Below are 15596 nucleotides of genomic sequence, written 5' to 3'. Positions count from 1 at the left end.
ACTAAAACGTTTCATATATAATTCATATCTCGTATACAAATAATGGCAGCATGTCATTTTGGATTTTCAAATTTTCCGCGCAAAAGCACAGCGACGTTGTAAATAAAACTTATCGGTTGGCACTAAAATCGACGATAATTAGATATTACTATTTTAAAAATTCGCCGCGTAACTTATTTTGTTTGTATTTACCTTCACTTTTTTGACATAATCTCTCGGTGTAGATTAAAAACTTGTGCCCATACGCGAATATCTACATAAATTACACGTTTTATCGGTTAACTTTGCATTGTTATTTTTCCTATACAAGTGTGTAAATGCGATTTATCGTCTACGAAATGTCTATTTATTTTTTATCTATATGTGCTTCGGTTCTACACAAACAACTGTACAGGAACTAATGTAAGTATACATAAATGCGTCTGTTTTTTGTGGGAATTCATTACTACAATAGCTACGTCATTATTTGGGGATTACTCTTATATAGTATATATAATAAATTTATTATTACTCTTTTTTGTATTCTTGCAGCTCTTCGTTTACGGCTGCAAATTCCACAGCGAATTTTAGTATACTACATATAGTTACATGTATCTTTTTTTTTAAATATTTGTTATTTATATGTTATAGGAAACGTATGAATATTTCATTTATTTTGACATGATTAATTTTAGCTTCGAACACTTAATAATTTACATATCGCTCGCGCTCTCGTCTATATGTATACGTGTCCTGCGTATGTGTATGTTTATTTTAGGTACGCTCCAAGTGCGTGTAATTATTTGACGTTCGAATTGCCATTTATCAGTTGAACATAAAAAGAAATTTGGTTCCCGTATAAAATGAAATAACATTTTGATCTTCGCACACATACTAGAACAGAGGGAAGTTGAGGAGTCTGAGAAGAGTCGAGAGAGATAACAAGACAGATAAATAGAGAATGAGAGCTTGAGAGAGAAAGAGAGAGAGAGGAAAATAGTAGTAGTAGAAGTAGTAGTAGTAGTAGAAGTAGTAGTGGTAGTTAGAGTAGTAGATAGTATAGATATAGCGAAGAATATATGCGGGTGCAACGATGCTGGTATGAAGCTTACTGGGGCGGACACTTGACGACCGTCGTGGTCGCGAATTCGCTGAACTTCTTGTCGATAGGAACTCGGTCGTCGTAGAGCGTCGGCGCCTGCAGAATAATGCCGGCCGTACCGACGAGCACGGCCAGCGTGAATATCCACAGGAATAGCCGGTCCAGCACCATCGCCACGTACTTCCAGTCCTCTTTCACCTAACACCACACACTCGTTAATAATTATTATGCAAGTACATATATATATATATACGACGCAGAGCGTTGCAGACCTTGGTCGAGTCCTCGAGCATCTTTGTGTGCTCGGCGATGAATCGCACGCAGAGGCAGGAGCGATGGATCTCGGGCGGGCACTTGGAGTGCGAGAAGCTTGAGGGCGGCCTCAGCACGGGACTCTTGGTGCCGTCGACGAAGGCCGCCGCCGCCGCGACTTCGGCGCTCGGCCCGACCTGCAGGTCCTCGCAGTCGGCGTGCAGCGGTAGCCTGGGTAGCGACGGCCCGTGGATCAGACAGCTGCCGCCGAAGCGCGCCCCGTCGGTCAGGCTGAATCACGATTTATTCAATGCAACACACAAATAATGAATACAATGCCGTCTCCTAGAAATTCTTTGCTAAAATTTATCTACCGAAATTCGGCTTTATAATTTCATTTATACGCTGCTAGTAACATAAACACGTTATACATACTTTTATTTATTATGTCGAATAGACTAGAACATTTATTGGTTAAAATTTACGCTATTCGATACTCGTGATTCTCAAACATTTTTGTCGGCTCTTCCGAAGGTATCGAACGGCGTTTGGCACTGTACACGTGCAAAGTTTTCTATTATACACGCGCGGGCATACATAGACACGGAGTTTGAGCCGAGCGAGCTTCGGCACGTATATAGCATAGAGCAGTGGCGCGGATTGCAAACATCCTATACGCTGCGAGTGGAAAACTTTTCAAATCCGATACAACTGCGGGTGTGCATTTTTACAGGTACGCGTATGGGGAAAGTTTGCCATAGCGGGAGAGGCTATTTAGCCGAGCGATTGAATAATCGAGAGTCGATGCTTTTACGCGCTTATGCAGCTTATAGCGGTGTACGTATAGTCGAGTATAGGTGTATTTACGCCTGGGCGTATACGGCTCTTTACCTTGAGGGCGAAAGATCATCCTTTGAGGAGGTGCGGCTGTGAAATCTCTTGGAAGGTGTCAGATGCTCGTCGCTTATGTCGTGACTCGACAGGTAGGGATAATAAGACTTGTCTCTTTGGCCTCTCATGCCCCTCACCAGGGCCCTCGTCGACGTGAACCTGCAATTACGTGTCACTCTGTAGCAAACTCCAGGGCGAAAATCTCCACTCGGGGATCCGATCGCGGCGGGACACGAACAAACGTGCTATTTTCTTTTTTGCGATCTCTACGCGTGTGTCTGAGAGCTGTGTGTGCGAACGTATATAAGACTCGGTATAACGAAGAATCATGTGTTCCTGACCGCGATTGCAGCTTATCCAGGCATTGCTTCTGAGAAATTCTCAGATTGGACCATTTCCAAGCCTCGAGCTCGCGCACGTACACGTCTCTGGAGTAGCACAGCTGCAGGACTAAAGACGCGCTATACCGCATTTCTGACCTCATTCCGTTTTATTTCGCTCTTGATCATTCCAAACACTTTCTCGATTTTGCACGTATATAAATGTATACACACACACACTCGCCGACAGAGACGCACACGAGTATCTCGAGCGTGTACGTATGCGAGTGGGCGAGCGAGAGCAGAGGCGATAAATTTCAACTTTCGGACGTTCGATGAATTTTTCGCTTTATCGCGCGCACTCGAGGAAACGAAGGGCGAGTCGTTTTTCACGAGCGAGTTCATTTGCATCGGGCCGTGGCCCAAGTGAAAGTTCTCCGTCGTCTCTATTTTCGAGCGCGCGCGTCCTCCTGCAAAGATCCTTCCATACACAAGGGCATTTACTCGGTAATTTCAAAACGAAGAAAATATTTTGCGAATGATGATTATGTACCAAAAGTTGCGACTGGAATGATCAAACTATAGTTCGTCTGAAATCATAGCGAGGAATTGAAAGTTAAAAAGAATGTATATGAAGAATCCGGAATATTTTTTATACATTTACAAAGAGTAATAAAAAAAAGGAGAGGTAGAATATCAAAAAGTTTGCCATTCAGAAGCTTCCGTATGATGAAAAATACTTATTTTCGATGCTAATGCGGAATTTTTTCTGGCACGCGACTTCGGCATCGCACAGCAAACGCTTTTCTACAGCAGCAACTAAGAGACTTTAAAAATACTCGCGTTTTTTATGCTGTCTGCAATATTATTAATAAAATAAAACATGTTATGGACTTTTTTACAAGCTGCTACTACATGTTCAACCCCAGCCATTCCCAACAATTTCAATGAAATGTTCAAGTACTCCATTTACTGGCGAAGAAAAAGAATGTACTTTGTGCACAATGCTGAAATTGATACTACACTTTTGATTAATTAAAATGAGCTACAAAAAAACTCGCTCTCTCCGAGTAGAAGTCAATTAATTATTCTTGAACAAGTCTTCATCGAAGGAAAAATATGCAATTCTTGTTGGAAAATGAGTCCCAGCTACTGTTCGTTAAATTTTTTGTTCAATAAAAATCTTGCTTAAAAATATATATTTAAATGTAAATATTGTTGCGCAGCGAAGAAATGAAAATGTTAAACTACATGCACGTGGCGCGACGACGATGTATTAAAAAAGTAATTAAAGGCTCTCTGCATGTCCGAAACTGGGGGAAAAAATGCGTGGCTGCTTTTTGTGTATATATGTGTGCGGGTGCACAATATTGGTGTATAAAATTGATTCGAAGGCTGCCTCGTAACATTCACGTCACGCAGGTGGATCGAGCGGAATATGTACACGTCTCTGGAGCTTGCGTCAATATTTTTGGCCAATTCCTCGTGTAGAGTCGAGCCATATCGGTAGGCCGTTGCTTCATGAATACGTCGCATTGCATAACCGAGACGAAATAAGGGAAAAATGCGTCGGGCCCGTTGCAAGCTGTACTCACCTCGTGGGTTCGAATTTGTATTGGGGTCTCCGCATGACCAGCAGCCTCGGCAGTATGTGAATGAAAACCCTCTTGACCCAGGGTGCCATCTTGTGCGTTTGAGGCGAACGGAAGTGGACGTTGAGGACGACCACTGTGACGCATATACTGCAACAGACAAGATCAGCAATTATGGCGCACTGAGCATCAGCAGCTGCAGCAGAAACGGCTATGGATCCTGGATTTGTAGAAATTTCCCGAGACGAGACGAATCGCCTCGACAAACGGGGAGTGAGAGCTTTGCTCATTTTAAACGCTCCGCAGCGTCGTTGCCGGCTTATATAACGTTAAGTGCTCCGGAGCAGCAGAAGCGGCCGTAGTATAGCTCGTAGAAGCTCTCTCTCTCGCTTCTGGCTTGAGACTATATAGATCGAGCCCAGCCACTCTAATGGATAGCAGTTATAGTTGAATAGAATGCGGTTAGTTAGAGGGCAACGATGATTTAACGCTCGTCGGGATTGCACTGCAGCGACCTGCCCCGGCGCCCTCGCTCCACTGCCTACTACTGTTGTCTGTTTCGATGGGCGCGAATTATTTAAAGGAGAGGAGGATGATGGAACGTCTCGTCGAGGGCAAAATTTAATGCCCCCAGCGAGAAAAGACCCAACGTTTGTTTTGCAAAAGCTCGGCTGTAAAATCGCCCAGTTTTCTCTCGCGAGCGCGCCTTCAAAAGAGCAAAGCTCCTGATTCGTTGTAAACAGTTATACAGGCTGGCGGGAGAAACTGCTCGTTTGATCGGCCAATTTCGGCAACGCGCTGCCCAAGAGTTATTTCAATATTTGTTTGCGAGCAATTTTCTGCAGAATTTTTAATAAAATGAGCCTCAAATATTTATTATACATGCGCAAGCGACCTGTAATATTATGCCGTTGTAAAAAGGGAGAGCTGTAAAATTATATTTGACCAGCACACACACACGCGCGCGCTCGCGTACACGTTGTCGCACACCCTACTTAGACTTGCGCACTTTATAATGTCAAAAGTCATACGCACACGTGGCCGCGCTTGAACATTATGAAAATTTAAAAGTCAAATGTCTTTTTCTTTTTCGAGGAAAAAGGACATTTCGAAAAGTTCTCTCGAAAGATGGAGAGGCAAAGTCGTAAAGAAAAAAAAGCAGGAGAAAAAATGAGTCCTTCGTTGCTGTATCGTTAAGCAAACGAAAGAATAATTTTCCAATAAAAGTCTCGTACATCAATTGTTCAGAATCTGTCGCAGTACACGCGTCCAGCGCCGCGGTTCCAGCATATGAATACTTATGAAGCTTCGAGAGGGTTTTTAAAATGCAAATGAGAGGCTGTTAATTTTTTTTTCTCGACAGCCCCGGCCGATACACTTTCTCGAACTGCTTTCTGTTCGCGCGCGCCTATGTCTAATTTGCAAAAATCCATGCATAGTAATGAAATGGCTGTCGGACGCAGCACGCGTACAACGAGTTAAAAGTTTAGATTATCGATGTTGCAAATAATACTCGCGAGCTTTTCTCTTTGCTCGAAGCTCGACTAGAGCAACGACCGTCGAGCTTTTACAACAGCACAGCATAAATCGTCCTCCGTTGCTAATCCCGTCTCGCTCTCTCTTCCTCATTCACTGCTGCCGCCTCTGCTGCTCGACATCATGGTTGTTACCACATTGACGAGTCATCGTTTTTTTTTTACGCGAGGCTCTCGTATAGCGCGCGCGCGAAAGCCATCATCGAGCCGGTGCGCACACGGTCACGTACAAGCCTATCCTACCCGTGTGCAGTGCAGTAACGCTGAAATATTCGCTCGTGATGGAGGTATATAACAAAGACGACCTCACTCTCACTCCATAAATCTTGTCTCTCTCTCTCTCTCTCTCTCTCTCTCTCTGGCTAAAAAAAGTGTCACGCTGCACGGCTCTCTCTTTCTTTTTAAGCTGCAACGCTCGCGCTAAGAATGTATAAAAGCTGCACAACCGACGAGTGAACAGCACCTAGCTCGAGCTCGCAGCTACGTACATACATGTCTATACCATTTTTTGACTCTGCCGTGTTGTCGAGCTCGTTATTCTATGGATGAATGTATATTTATAGAAGGCTCTTTTCTTGTTGCTGCTGCTGCTACTGCTACTGACTGCTTTCAGGCGATCCCTTTTGTTTTTCCCGCATCGTGTCGACGCTAGCTCAAATCCAATGGCTAAACGTCAACTTCAATTCCAGCGACCGTATTACAAGTCCCCCGCGAAATCAAAGTATTTACTTGCGCTTGGCAAATTTTCCCAATGATAACGATAGACATCGAGGTGGTGCGGTATAATATCAGCCACACGCATACGCACACATGGAGCTCGAGTATATTACAGAGCTGCAGCTGGATGTGCGCGCAGGAAAACTTGAAGCAGTTGAATTTCGAATTCCGAGCAGTGCTGGCGTCGAGTGCGCGCGAATGTCAGTGACGCGTTGTAAAGTTCCAGGCGCAGGGCTAATAGAAAACGATATCGATTCGCGGCCCACCCGCGCCCCCCGCTTCGCATTGCGGCTCGTGGAGAAATTACTCCGGCTTTGAGAGGATTTTCCAAAATTCACCATTTACGAAACAAAAACGGCGAATAATGCAGGCTCGCGAGCGCGACAAAAGCTTCATAAACTTTCACGTACTCGCGCATACGGAGACACGGACACACAGCGCGTATATGTATACGCCTGCGGGGAGTAGAAATCAATGATTTGGCTGGCAGACAAAGCGGCGCGCTCGCAGTAAAAGCTCGAGCGCGAATGTCCAAAAGAAGCGCTCCTCTCCGAAGAGAAAGTTGCTCGTGAAAGAGATTAGAAAGGAAAGGAGAGAGAAGCAGAGAGAGAGAGAGAGAGAGAGAGAGGACCAGGGAGAGAGAGGGTCTACACGTTCTAGAGAGAAAAGATAGTGTCCCTCAGGGGAGAGTAGAAACTAAGCGGAAGCGACGACGACAAGTTCGAACGAGATTATACAAAGGACCAGCGCCACGTTTGCCAGGACCAAAGTCACAAGTAGACAACGTTCAGCAAAACTGCACTTGCTGCGCATTATAATCAGCTGAATTAGTTCTGCGCTCAAGACTCTCTGTGTATGTAAGTTTACGTGTATGCGGCTGCTCTTAACGTTGCGCCGGGGAAATTCCCCGTTTGACACGCGATTATTAGCTTGTTTTTTTTTTTTTTTTAACCTCTCGCGTACCATGTATAATTGCTACGTTTGAGCGACCATCGACCTTTTACATGCGATATTTTCTTTCTATTTTTTTACTTTGCGAGATGTGTACGTGCGCCTCGCTTGCCACTTGATCGCACTTTCTTTCAGTCGTAAAATACCGAGAAAAAGGCTGACTTTGAATAGCTAGATTACGTATGTCTCCGAGGAAAAAGTCGCTTCTTTCTTCTCATTCGTATTACGATTTTCCTCTCTTTCTCTCGCTCTTTTCACTTGCATGAGAAAAAAATCACGTCGTTTTCGAGAAAAGGAAAACCTTTTTAATATCTTCCCACTCAAGAAATTATCTACTAATCCTAACAGCGAAACCGTATCGAGTATTACCGCTTATATTTTAATTATCGTTCGCGTGGGCTTGTCGTTAAACGCTGAAGCTATATTTGCTCGCTGAGAATTCAAGCGTACACTTTTAATGCGTCTGAGTCTTCGGGCGAAGATAAAAAATTCTTTTTTACGACTTCGTTTATTCAAGAGCTCAATTCAGTCATACTTTTTAATAAATCTCTTGGACAAAATCGTGCAGCATTTTAGATAATCGAGCAACATTTGATTTTTTTCTGTTTTCTTGATGTATTTATGAAGGAGCCAACAACTCAATGTATAAAAAATGTAGATCGAGTACTCGTGGAAAATGATTATACTTGTAGGAGAAAATTAAAAAGCTCGTTCTGAAAGCTATCAACGTCAAGTTGCCTCGACGAGAGAATGCATCAAAACATCATTCCTATGCGCGCAGGTGGCGGTAAAAGCAAAAAAAAAAAAAGAAAAAAACGAAAGACGACAAGACGAAAAAGGAACCGACAGGCGCTATTATATCCACTAGCCTATCTTGATCCTCATATCGGGCCGCAGTAGAAAGAGAGAGAAAGAGAGAACTTTGCACATCATTGTCAAACTTCTAAATTACATTCCAGTTTTAAAAGTGCGCAGATAGAGAGAGAGAGAGGGAGAGGAAAAGAATGAAGTAGAGTGAACTGATGTAGTTCGCAGAAGCTTCGTTCAGAAGCTAATTAAAAGTATGAAGTAGTTTTATCTCAAAGATGCTACACACAGGAGCTTGTCTCGAAAGGATACCGATTTGAGCTCTATCCATGGGCTCGGGCCGAATCTACCAATCAATTTAGCAAAGTATGAAAAATGACTCGGACAAGTTACTAGTGCTCGAGTGCTGTTACTTGTTTCGTTTGAATTACAAGTTCAATTAGCTTCGTTTCTCCTGCTCCTTTTTTGCTCTCCGAATTTTCGCGCGAGAAAGTTTTTAATTAAAAATACTATACATAAGGAAACATTAATTTCGTCGACTTTTGCCGAAACTTCATCTTGATTTTCGTTAAACGAACGCGAGAGAAAAAGAGGGACAGATAATATCGCGCGCGAGAAAGGGGAAGCGATGTGTCAGGCCATGTAATCCATTAAAAAATACACGGCTGCAACTTTTCGAGCATGCATTTATGCGTAACAGATTGTTCGTGCGCCGTACACATTTTTTGAAGAAAAAAAAAAGGTATACTACAGCCTGCCTACTGAAGTGTGCAAAGCATTCGGCGAAACTTGGCTCTACCTGCCGGCGGCCCCCGTGTGTATACTACGCACATATAACAATTTATCTTGGTGCGCGCATGCCTATTGTGTGCCTCTGTGTGAGTGTCTGCGTATAGTATACACAATCGCGCGCGCGCACACGCAAACAGACAAAAAGTCAAAAGTATACAAGCCGCGAGAGAGCGTACGATGGAGAGGATAAGCTTTAGAAATAAAAGCTCGGATTCGCGGATGGAAGAGGATGCGTTTCCGGCAGCGGCGAATTTACTACCGAAGTACACAGACTTTTACAAGCGCACGCGAGCGCACATATATACCATATACCATGCACGTCTGACCAGAAACAAGCTTTTCTACTTGACGAGACCCTTCTTCCCTCCGATAAGCAAGAGCTTTTCTCTGGAATGTGAGACATTTTCTATTAAAATGAAGGAGGGAAAAAAACTTTGCGCTCGTTTTCCCATTATAATTTATTACCCGCATCTCGTTATCTGCTAGGAACCGCATAAGGCCGGCGCTGCTGCTGCTGCTGCACTGGTGGCAAAATCTCGCCTCATTTGTCAGCCTACGTACAACCGGGGCAGCATTTTTAATGATGACTATAAAGTGCTAATTATATTGTACAACGTCGGAAGACTGCATTATATATATTCCTCATAATAGATATAATACTCGTGCGCGTCGTGATGACGGCACAATAGAGGCGGCGGCCATTACAATAACCTCCCGCGCAACCGAGCGCGCACACGAGTCTTGATTATTTTTTAATTAAAATTGATAAGAATATCGTGTTGTGTGCTTTTCATGCTGGCCCCAGCCTCTACGCGAGCTGTGTAATATAATCCAAAACTCGTTGCGTGTGCGTTCCTCTTCCAGTTTACCGACTCAATTCGATTTGTCGCATAATACTACAGTGCAGCAGAATAATAATAACTTAATTGCGAAACCCTCCTTTTTTTACTCGCTCTCGATCGAACGATTAGCCCCGGCGCTCGAGAGCTCGTTTTTTATTAGCCAAGTTATAGTGCATACAGGAGTCAATGCGCACGTATAGTCGGGCTTTATTACTCGCGCGCGTCGTTATATCTCTCTCGGTTGGAGGGCTTGTGTCAAACTAGCATGTATACGTCGCAATAAGAGCTGCGTGGAGAAATTTTTTTTTTATCATTTTTTCCTTTTTTACTCGCAGCTGCCTGAATTTCTATGGCGGTATATTACATCGTGAAAGAGCCGTGTGGAAGCGCGACGCGGATTTTTACGAGTTTGCTCGAGCCTCGTTTTAACGCATACGTGGGAAAAGATTTCGGAGGATAGGCGAAAATTGCGTAGATCAAACGTTAGACGTGCCTTTTTTTTATTCCATGCTTGTGAGGAACAAAAAAGAGCTTTTGAAAAGTTTTACCTTCGTTTGTGAAGGCGAGGCGCAGAACGAGCATGTTACACATTTCTACGGCCGTATTTTCATTCGCCCGAACTTGGCATTACAGAATTACCGCGCTTTTCATAAAATGCCCTCGCAGAGGGCTGTTTCCTCTCGAATGTAAAGGTATATTTTGAAAAAGATCGGAAAAATTTGTGAAAATAAAAATGAAAAGTAAAATGTTAACTTCTGAAAACGGTTAGCGCCCGTTTTAAAATATGGTCTATTGGTGGTTTAACTTGGATACGATGATTCTCCCCTGTGTGACTCGAGAATGAGAAAGAGAGAGAGAGTGAGAGAATGAAAAAAGCGTTTATTATAAGGTTGAAAATTTAATTACCGCAAGAACTTATGTAAAAGGAAAAAATGTAGGGATGGATAATTATGATTAAATGAATTTTTAATTGCGTCACTGAATAAGAAAGACCAAGTAGGTAGAAAAGGGCATAAAATAAAGTGAGCGATAAGGTAAGAGAGAATAGTAGCCTTTGGAGGGCTGCTGCGCGCGCGGAGGGAATAATATGGAAATGCTCGAAAAGCCAATAGCCGCAAGGTGAAAGAGAAAAAAACTAACGAGTTCCATGGTCATGATCGTGTTGTCGCGCCGGAGTATACGAAATAATGAGAACTGCTTGGCCGTGTCTTTTAAAAGCACGCGTGTAAGAGCTCGAAAATGGCCTGCGTAACGCCTCGTCAGGTGTCGCTTCTGTACACGAGTACCTACATGCCAAAGAGGCGAGAGAGAGACTTATTGGAAAACGCTTGGTGCGCTCGCAAGCTCGTGCAGCCTGTTAACGGCCAGAGCTCAGATAGATATCCCTGGCTGCAGCTCAAACGTGGCTGCGAAATCACACCCCGCCACGGAAGGTACGTGGAATTTTTTCACGCACGCCCATATACCGGAGCGCATCGTAAAAGGAAAACAGCGCGCCCGGCTCGGGTCTGCTATCGTCGTAAAAAAAAGAAGTAGCAGAAAAAACAGGCTACGTAACGCGAATAAGAGCGCGTGCTGCAGGGCGCCTTGCTAGCGGGGAATTGCTTATGGCGTAGTAGGTATAGAGGCGCGAATAAACGAGCCAAGCGTTATAGGTAGTTCTCGCTCATTCGCCGAGGCAGTCCCTCCGCAATTGGCCACGAGCAATCAATTTATAACTATATCGCGCGATCGTAAAGCACGTGTAATTTCATTAATTTGCATCCTTCGCGGAGCTTTAAATCACACGCGGATCGCAAATCTATTACGCAACTCGGTGGCCATATCCGTGGCAATCGAGTCCTGCGCGTTGCGGCTTATTATTACATTGGCCGCTCGAGTCTTTGCCGGCTAAACGTTGCTAGCGGCCGTTATGTTTGCGGTCGTTACGAGCCGCCGCCTACGCGCTCAGCTATCACGCCGCGCACTGCATTAATAACTCGGGGGGCACTTAGTTTTCATTTAGGTGACCCACAACGTGCTTCGCACGATTTCTTCATAAAAAGAGAGAAAAAGTGGCGCTGCTGGTGTGGTTCGAAGCTCTCCCCGGGCCCGAGCGAAAGAAAAATCACGCGAACGCGAGCTAGCGAGAGCCTGGCCGTCTCCACTCTGCAGCCCCGCAAGCCGCCAGCCGGAGCGCTTTATTAAGGGCGAAAAAAGAGTCGCGGGGGCCTGTGTATGTAGATGCAGCGGCGCTGTACAGGATGGATGATATTGCAATTCTAGGCGAGTTAACTGCTGCTGCTGCCTCTTGCCGAGCTACCTTCGCTCAGCCGCCAGCCGCCTCGATCCTCTCGACTGGCTTACTACTATTACAACTTGGAATTTCCAATCTAATCCCGGCTGAATATATTCCGAGAGCTAGCTGCGCGCAGGGCGGCGATATATTAAACGCTGCAGTACGTACGTGTGCGCTACGCGAGTGTTCTCCAAGCTGCGCCGAGTGTACGTCTGTGTGTGTGTCTGTGTGTGTGTCGGGGCTCGAGCAGACGAGAGCGACTGCTCGCGAGGCAAATCGACGCATTAAACACGGATGGCTTGGCTCAGCGTTAACCTTTCGGTCTTGCTGCGCGAGACGCGTGTCCGTATATAAGCCAGCTGGAAAATGCCGATAAGCCCGGGGAGCTTTTCAATTTTTAACTCTCGAGTCGCGTAGCGCCACGCGTACGTACTCATCTCTCTAAATGATCGGACCGTAGTCGTGGCGCATGCGACTCCTTCTTACATCTCTCGGGCGCACTGCCATGCGAATGAAAAAGTGCCGCTGCACGCCGCCACGCACTACGCGCTATATATACTTACGACGACTTTATATTCAGCATTAATCTGCGAAATTGCACTTTTTTTATCTTTGCTAAGGCACGAAGCGACGTCGGCAGCTGCAACGGCGACGACGACTGAACTTCATTCCAAAGCATTAATTAAAAATAACGAAGCTCGTTCACGCTCGTGGCTATACGAGCTGCTTTTCATCATCATCATCATCATCGTCGTCGTCGTCGTCGTCGTCGTCGTTGCAAGCTTGGATAAAGGTGGCCTATGAGTATTACTGGTGGACGCGCGCGATGGATAATAAAAACATTCGTTATAATTTCGCCCACGCGTGAAAAGAAAAAAATGTGTGTCATCGGTGCGTGCGTAATATACACTCGTCGTTTTTCACGCATCAAGTAGAGCCGCGCGAACTCACGCACGTTGCACGTACATATATATACGAGAGCTGATATGCGGCTCGGCGTGTAATGTTAAAAGCTCCGTCCCCGCTATGTGTCATCGACTAATCCGGGTCAGCAGGTTGTGACATTAATTTCGGCGCGCGAACGACCCGCCTCGCGGCTCAGACTCCCCTGCACACAGCCACCCTCGCTCGCTCGCTCGCGCACTTGCCGCGAGGTTAAAGCTTTAATATTAATAGTCGCTTTTCTCGCGCTCGCGTACTCTTCTTCCTCCTCCTCCTCCTACTCCTCGCGCGTTCCGAGTCATCCGTGAATTTATAACCCGGCGCCGCGCTACCGAGCCGTGTAAATATAGAAAGCCGCTCGCGCTGCGCCGATGCACGTGCAGTTTTGTACTCGCGCGAGAGATACATTTTATACTTATGCATCGTTAACGAGCTCGAGAAGAGGAAAAAAAAAGTTCTCGAGCTTCGCTAAAGACAATTGAATATCGTTCGACGATTAACGACTTTCTCAAGATTTGCTTTGGCTCGTATAAATGAAACCCGATATAGTCGCGATAGCGTATCAAAATTATTTCGCACGAGGTTTACTTAGTTGATTTGCTTTTTGTGGTATGAATTTCGATTAATCTTGCGGATCTCCGTGCTTCGTTTATCCGACGATTTTTTTTTTCTTTCAACAAAACCAGCCAGACTTTTTGCACTTTCATTTCCTAATGAGTTTCTCATTTCGAGGCGCATCCTTCGGTTACCAAATGTTCAAGCTTCGAGAAAGAGCACGCACACATCTTGAATTTCCTCGCTGACGCTATTGTCACTTGCGTGGCATTTACACGCGCAAAAAAAAGAACGTATAAAAAAAAGTACATACTCTCGTTACGGCAAAAGCTCGTGCGGAATTAAAAAGTTGTCGCGGCAATCTAAGCCCGGCTAGCGCACGATGAGTTTAATTAACTCCGAGAAAAGGATTTTATTTTATTTTTTCGAAGCAAAGAGAGGCCGAGACGACGTTTCGAGTCAGTGTCTCTACCGAGTAATCGCGAGCGAGTCAGAACTGAAAATGCAATAGGATCTGTCAATACGAAAAAGACATTCATATTGCAGGAATCTTTAGAACTGCATCCTGAATCCAGCTTGGCGCGCACTTAATACTTCATTGCTTACGTAACATGCCAGAGCTCGGTACAAAAGAGAGAAAGTCACATAGAGGATGAAAATTAACAGCCTGTGATGAGTTTCGTTGCTGCTGCTGCGTTTCGACGTCTACGGAGCTCGAATTTTGCAGCCCGAGCCGCTAATGGATCTTCCTATTGTGCACTTTCTCTCTGCGCAAGAGGTAAAATATCGAACGAGTTTGTCGACGTACGATGTGTAATGCACCGGCAAGCGGGACTTTTCACCTCTCGGATGTATATCGCGTGTCTATTGTTCGTCGTTTAAAATTTCATATTCGCTCGAATCGCGCGAGACAGAGGCAGGGAATAAAAAAAAAGGCTGAAAAATCTATATAAATGTCTGAGTGAGATGATAAGGACACTCGAACGGAGACAATAGTAATCGATACTGTACTAGAGGGAGAGAGATGTGTACCGGCAGTGATCTCGTTGCTGTGGCTGTGTACCGCTGGATGTACTTCACTCGAACTAATTGTCTGCAGTGCACATTCAGAGGTAAGACGATAACCCAGAATGTAACGTCCCTCGGTACTGACTTTCTTATACGTACGTATACTACTTTTCTGCGGCCACTCGAGCTCTAGAACGTGCACTCGCGGGAGATTGTTCCTGTATTTTTATTCCACAAAAACACGTGATACATCTCTCGAGACCGCAAGATTGATGGATAATTTTATATATCGACGCTTACTTCCGTATCTTCTTTTTCGCTGCGCGGGCTGCGCCATGTAATCGATGAGTTTTTTGCTTCCACAGCCGAGCTTATATTTGAGCGAGTTCATATATAGTTTGATGGGAAAGAGTAAAAAAAAAAGGTACTCACCTTATCGAAACTAGTATCATGGCAAATATGAGATATTTGCCTAGTAAGGGCACCACCAGCGACGTCGGCGGTATAATTTCAACAACTAGTAGGAAGAACACGTGAAGACTGATAAGAATCGAGATGGAGAGCGTCACCTGTAAATGAGGTGAAAAAAAATCAGTTATTCGAATTCTTGCATTGGCTAGAGTACAATATGTTTACGCGTGTAGAATGTCTCATATACATGCGGGGATCGATGAAAGTCTCAGTCACGCGTAATGTATTATCGTAAGGGCCGACGTATCAATCAGGATCAGCCGTCAGCAGTTTCCTCTCGCTCTCTCTCTCTTTCTCCCTTTACTTCGACATCCTTTCGGTATGTACAGTTGCTGGTTCTGCCACGTGTGTGTATGCGCTACTCTTGAGAATTATGCATACACGTAGGGAGCGAGCGAGAGTTTAGTACAGTTGTGCGGTCCGCGCGTGTGCCCAACGCACGAATATATCGTCGCCCCAGCGCAGGAAGGTATCTATTTCCAAGCTGTAGCAAGAAGGATACTTACTCGCGCGCAGAGGCAAAAAGGTATCTAATTCGAGCGCAGCGGCAAAAAGGTATCTA

The 15596-nt window shown here is 44.9% G+C and overlaps 1 protein-coding gene across 6 annotated transcripts in view; it reads right to left on the bottom strand.

Annotated features, from left to right (window-relative positions):
* Positions 1-15596, bottom strand: part of LOC106648323 (acetylcholine receptor subunit alpha-like) — an 89359-nt gene that overhangs the window by 4805 nt on the left and 68958 nt on the right. For 3 of the 6 annotated variants that reach the window (XM_023458619.1, XM_023458620.1, XM_023458622.1), the window contains 5 exons: positions 14996-15132; positions 4140-4286; positions 2225-2383; positions 1354-1624; positions 1092-1279 (listed from right to left, as the gene is read on the bottom strand). In XM_023458619.1, coding sequence (XP_023314387.1) covers positions 1092-1279; positions 1354-1624; positions 2225-2383; positions 4140-4286; positions 14996-15132 — 902 coding nt within the window. Of the gene's footprint in view, positions 1-513; positions 1280-1353; positions 1625-2224; positions 2384-4139; positions 4287-14991; positions 15133-15596 lie in introns of those variants that run through there. The other 3 variants (XM_014365096.2, XM_023458621.1, XM_023458623.1) reach the window with 2 other exon arrangements.

This window comes from Trichogramma pretiosum, unplaced genomic scaffold, assembly GCF_000599845.2.
Source record: "Trichogramma pretiosum strain Unisexual culture from Peru unplaced genomic scaffold, Tpre_2.0 scaffold24, whole genome shotgun sequence".
Classification (NCBI taxonomy): Eukaryota; Metazoa; Arthropoda; class Insecta; order Hymenoptera; family Trichogrammatidae; genus Trichogramma; species Trichogramma pretiosum.
This window is presented reverse-complemented; position numbering and strand designations above follow the sequence as displayed.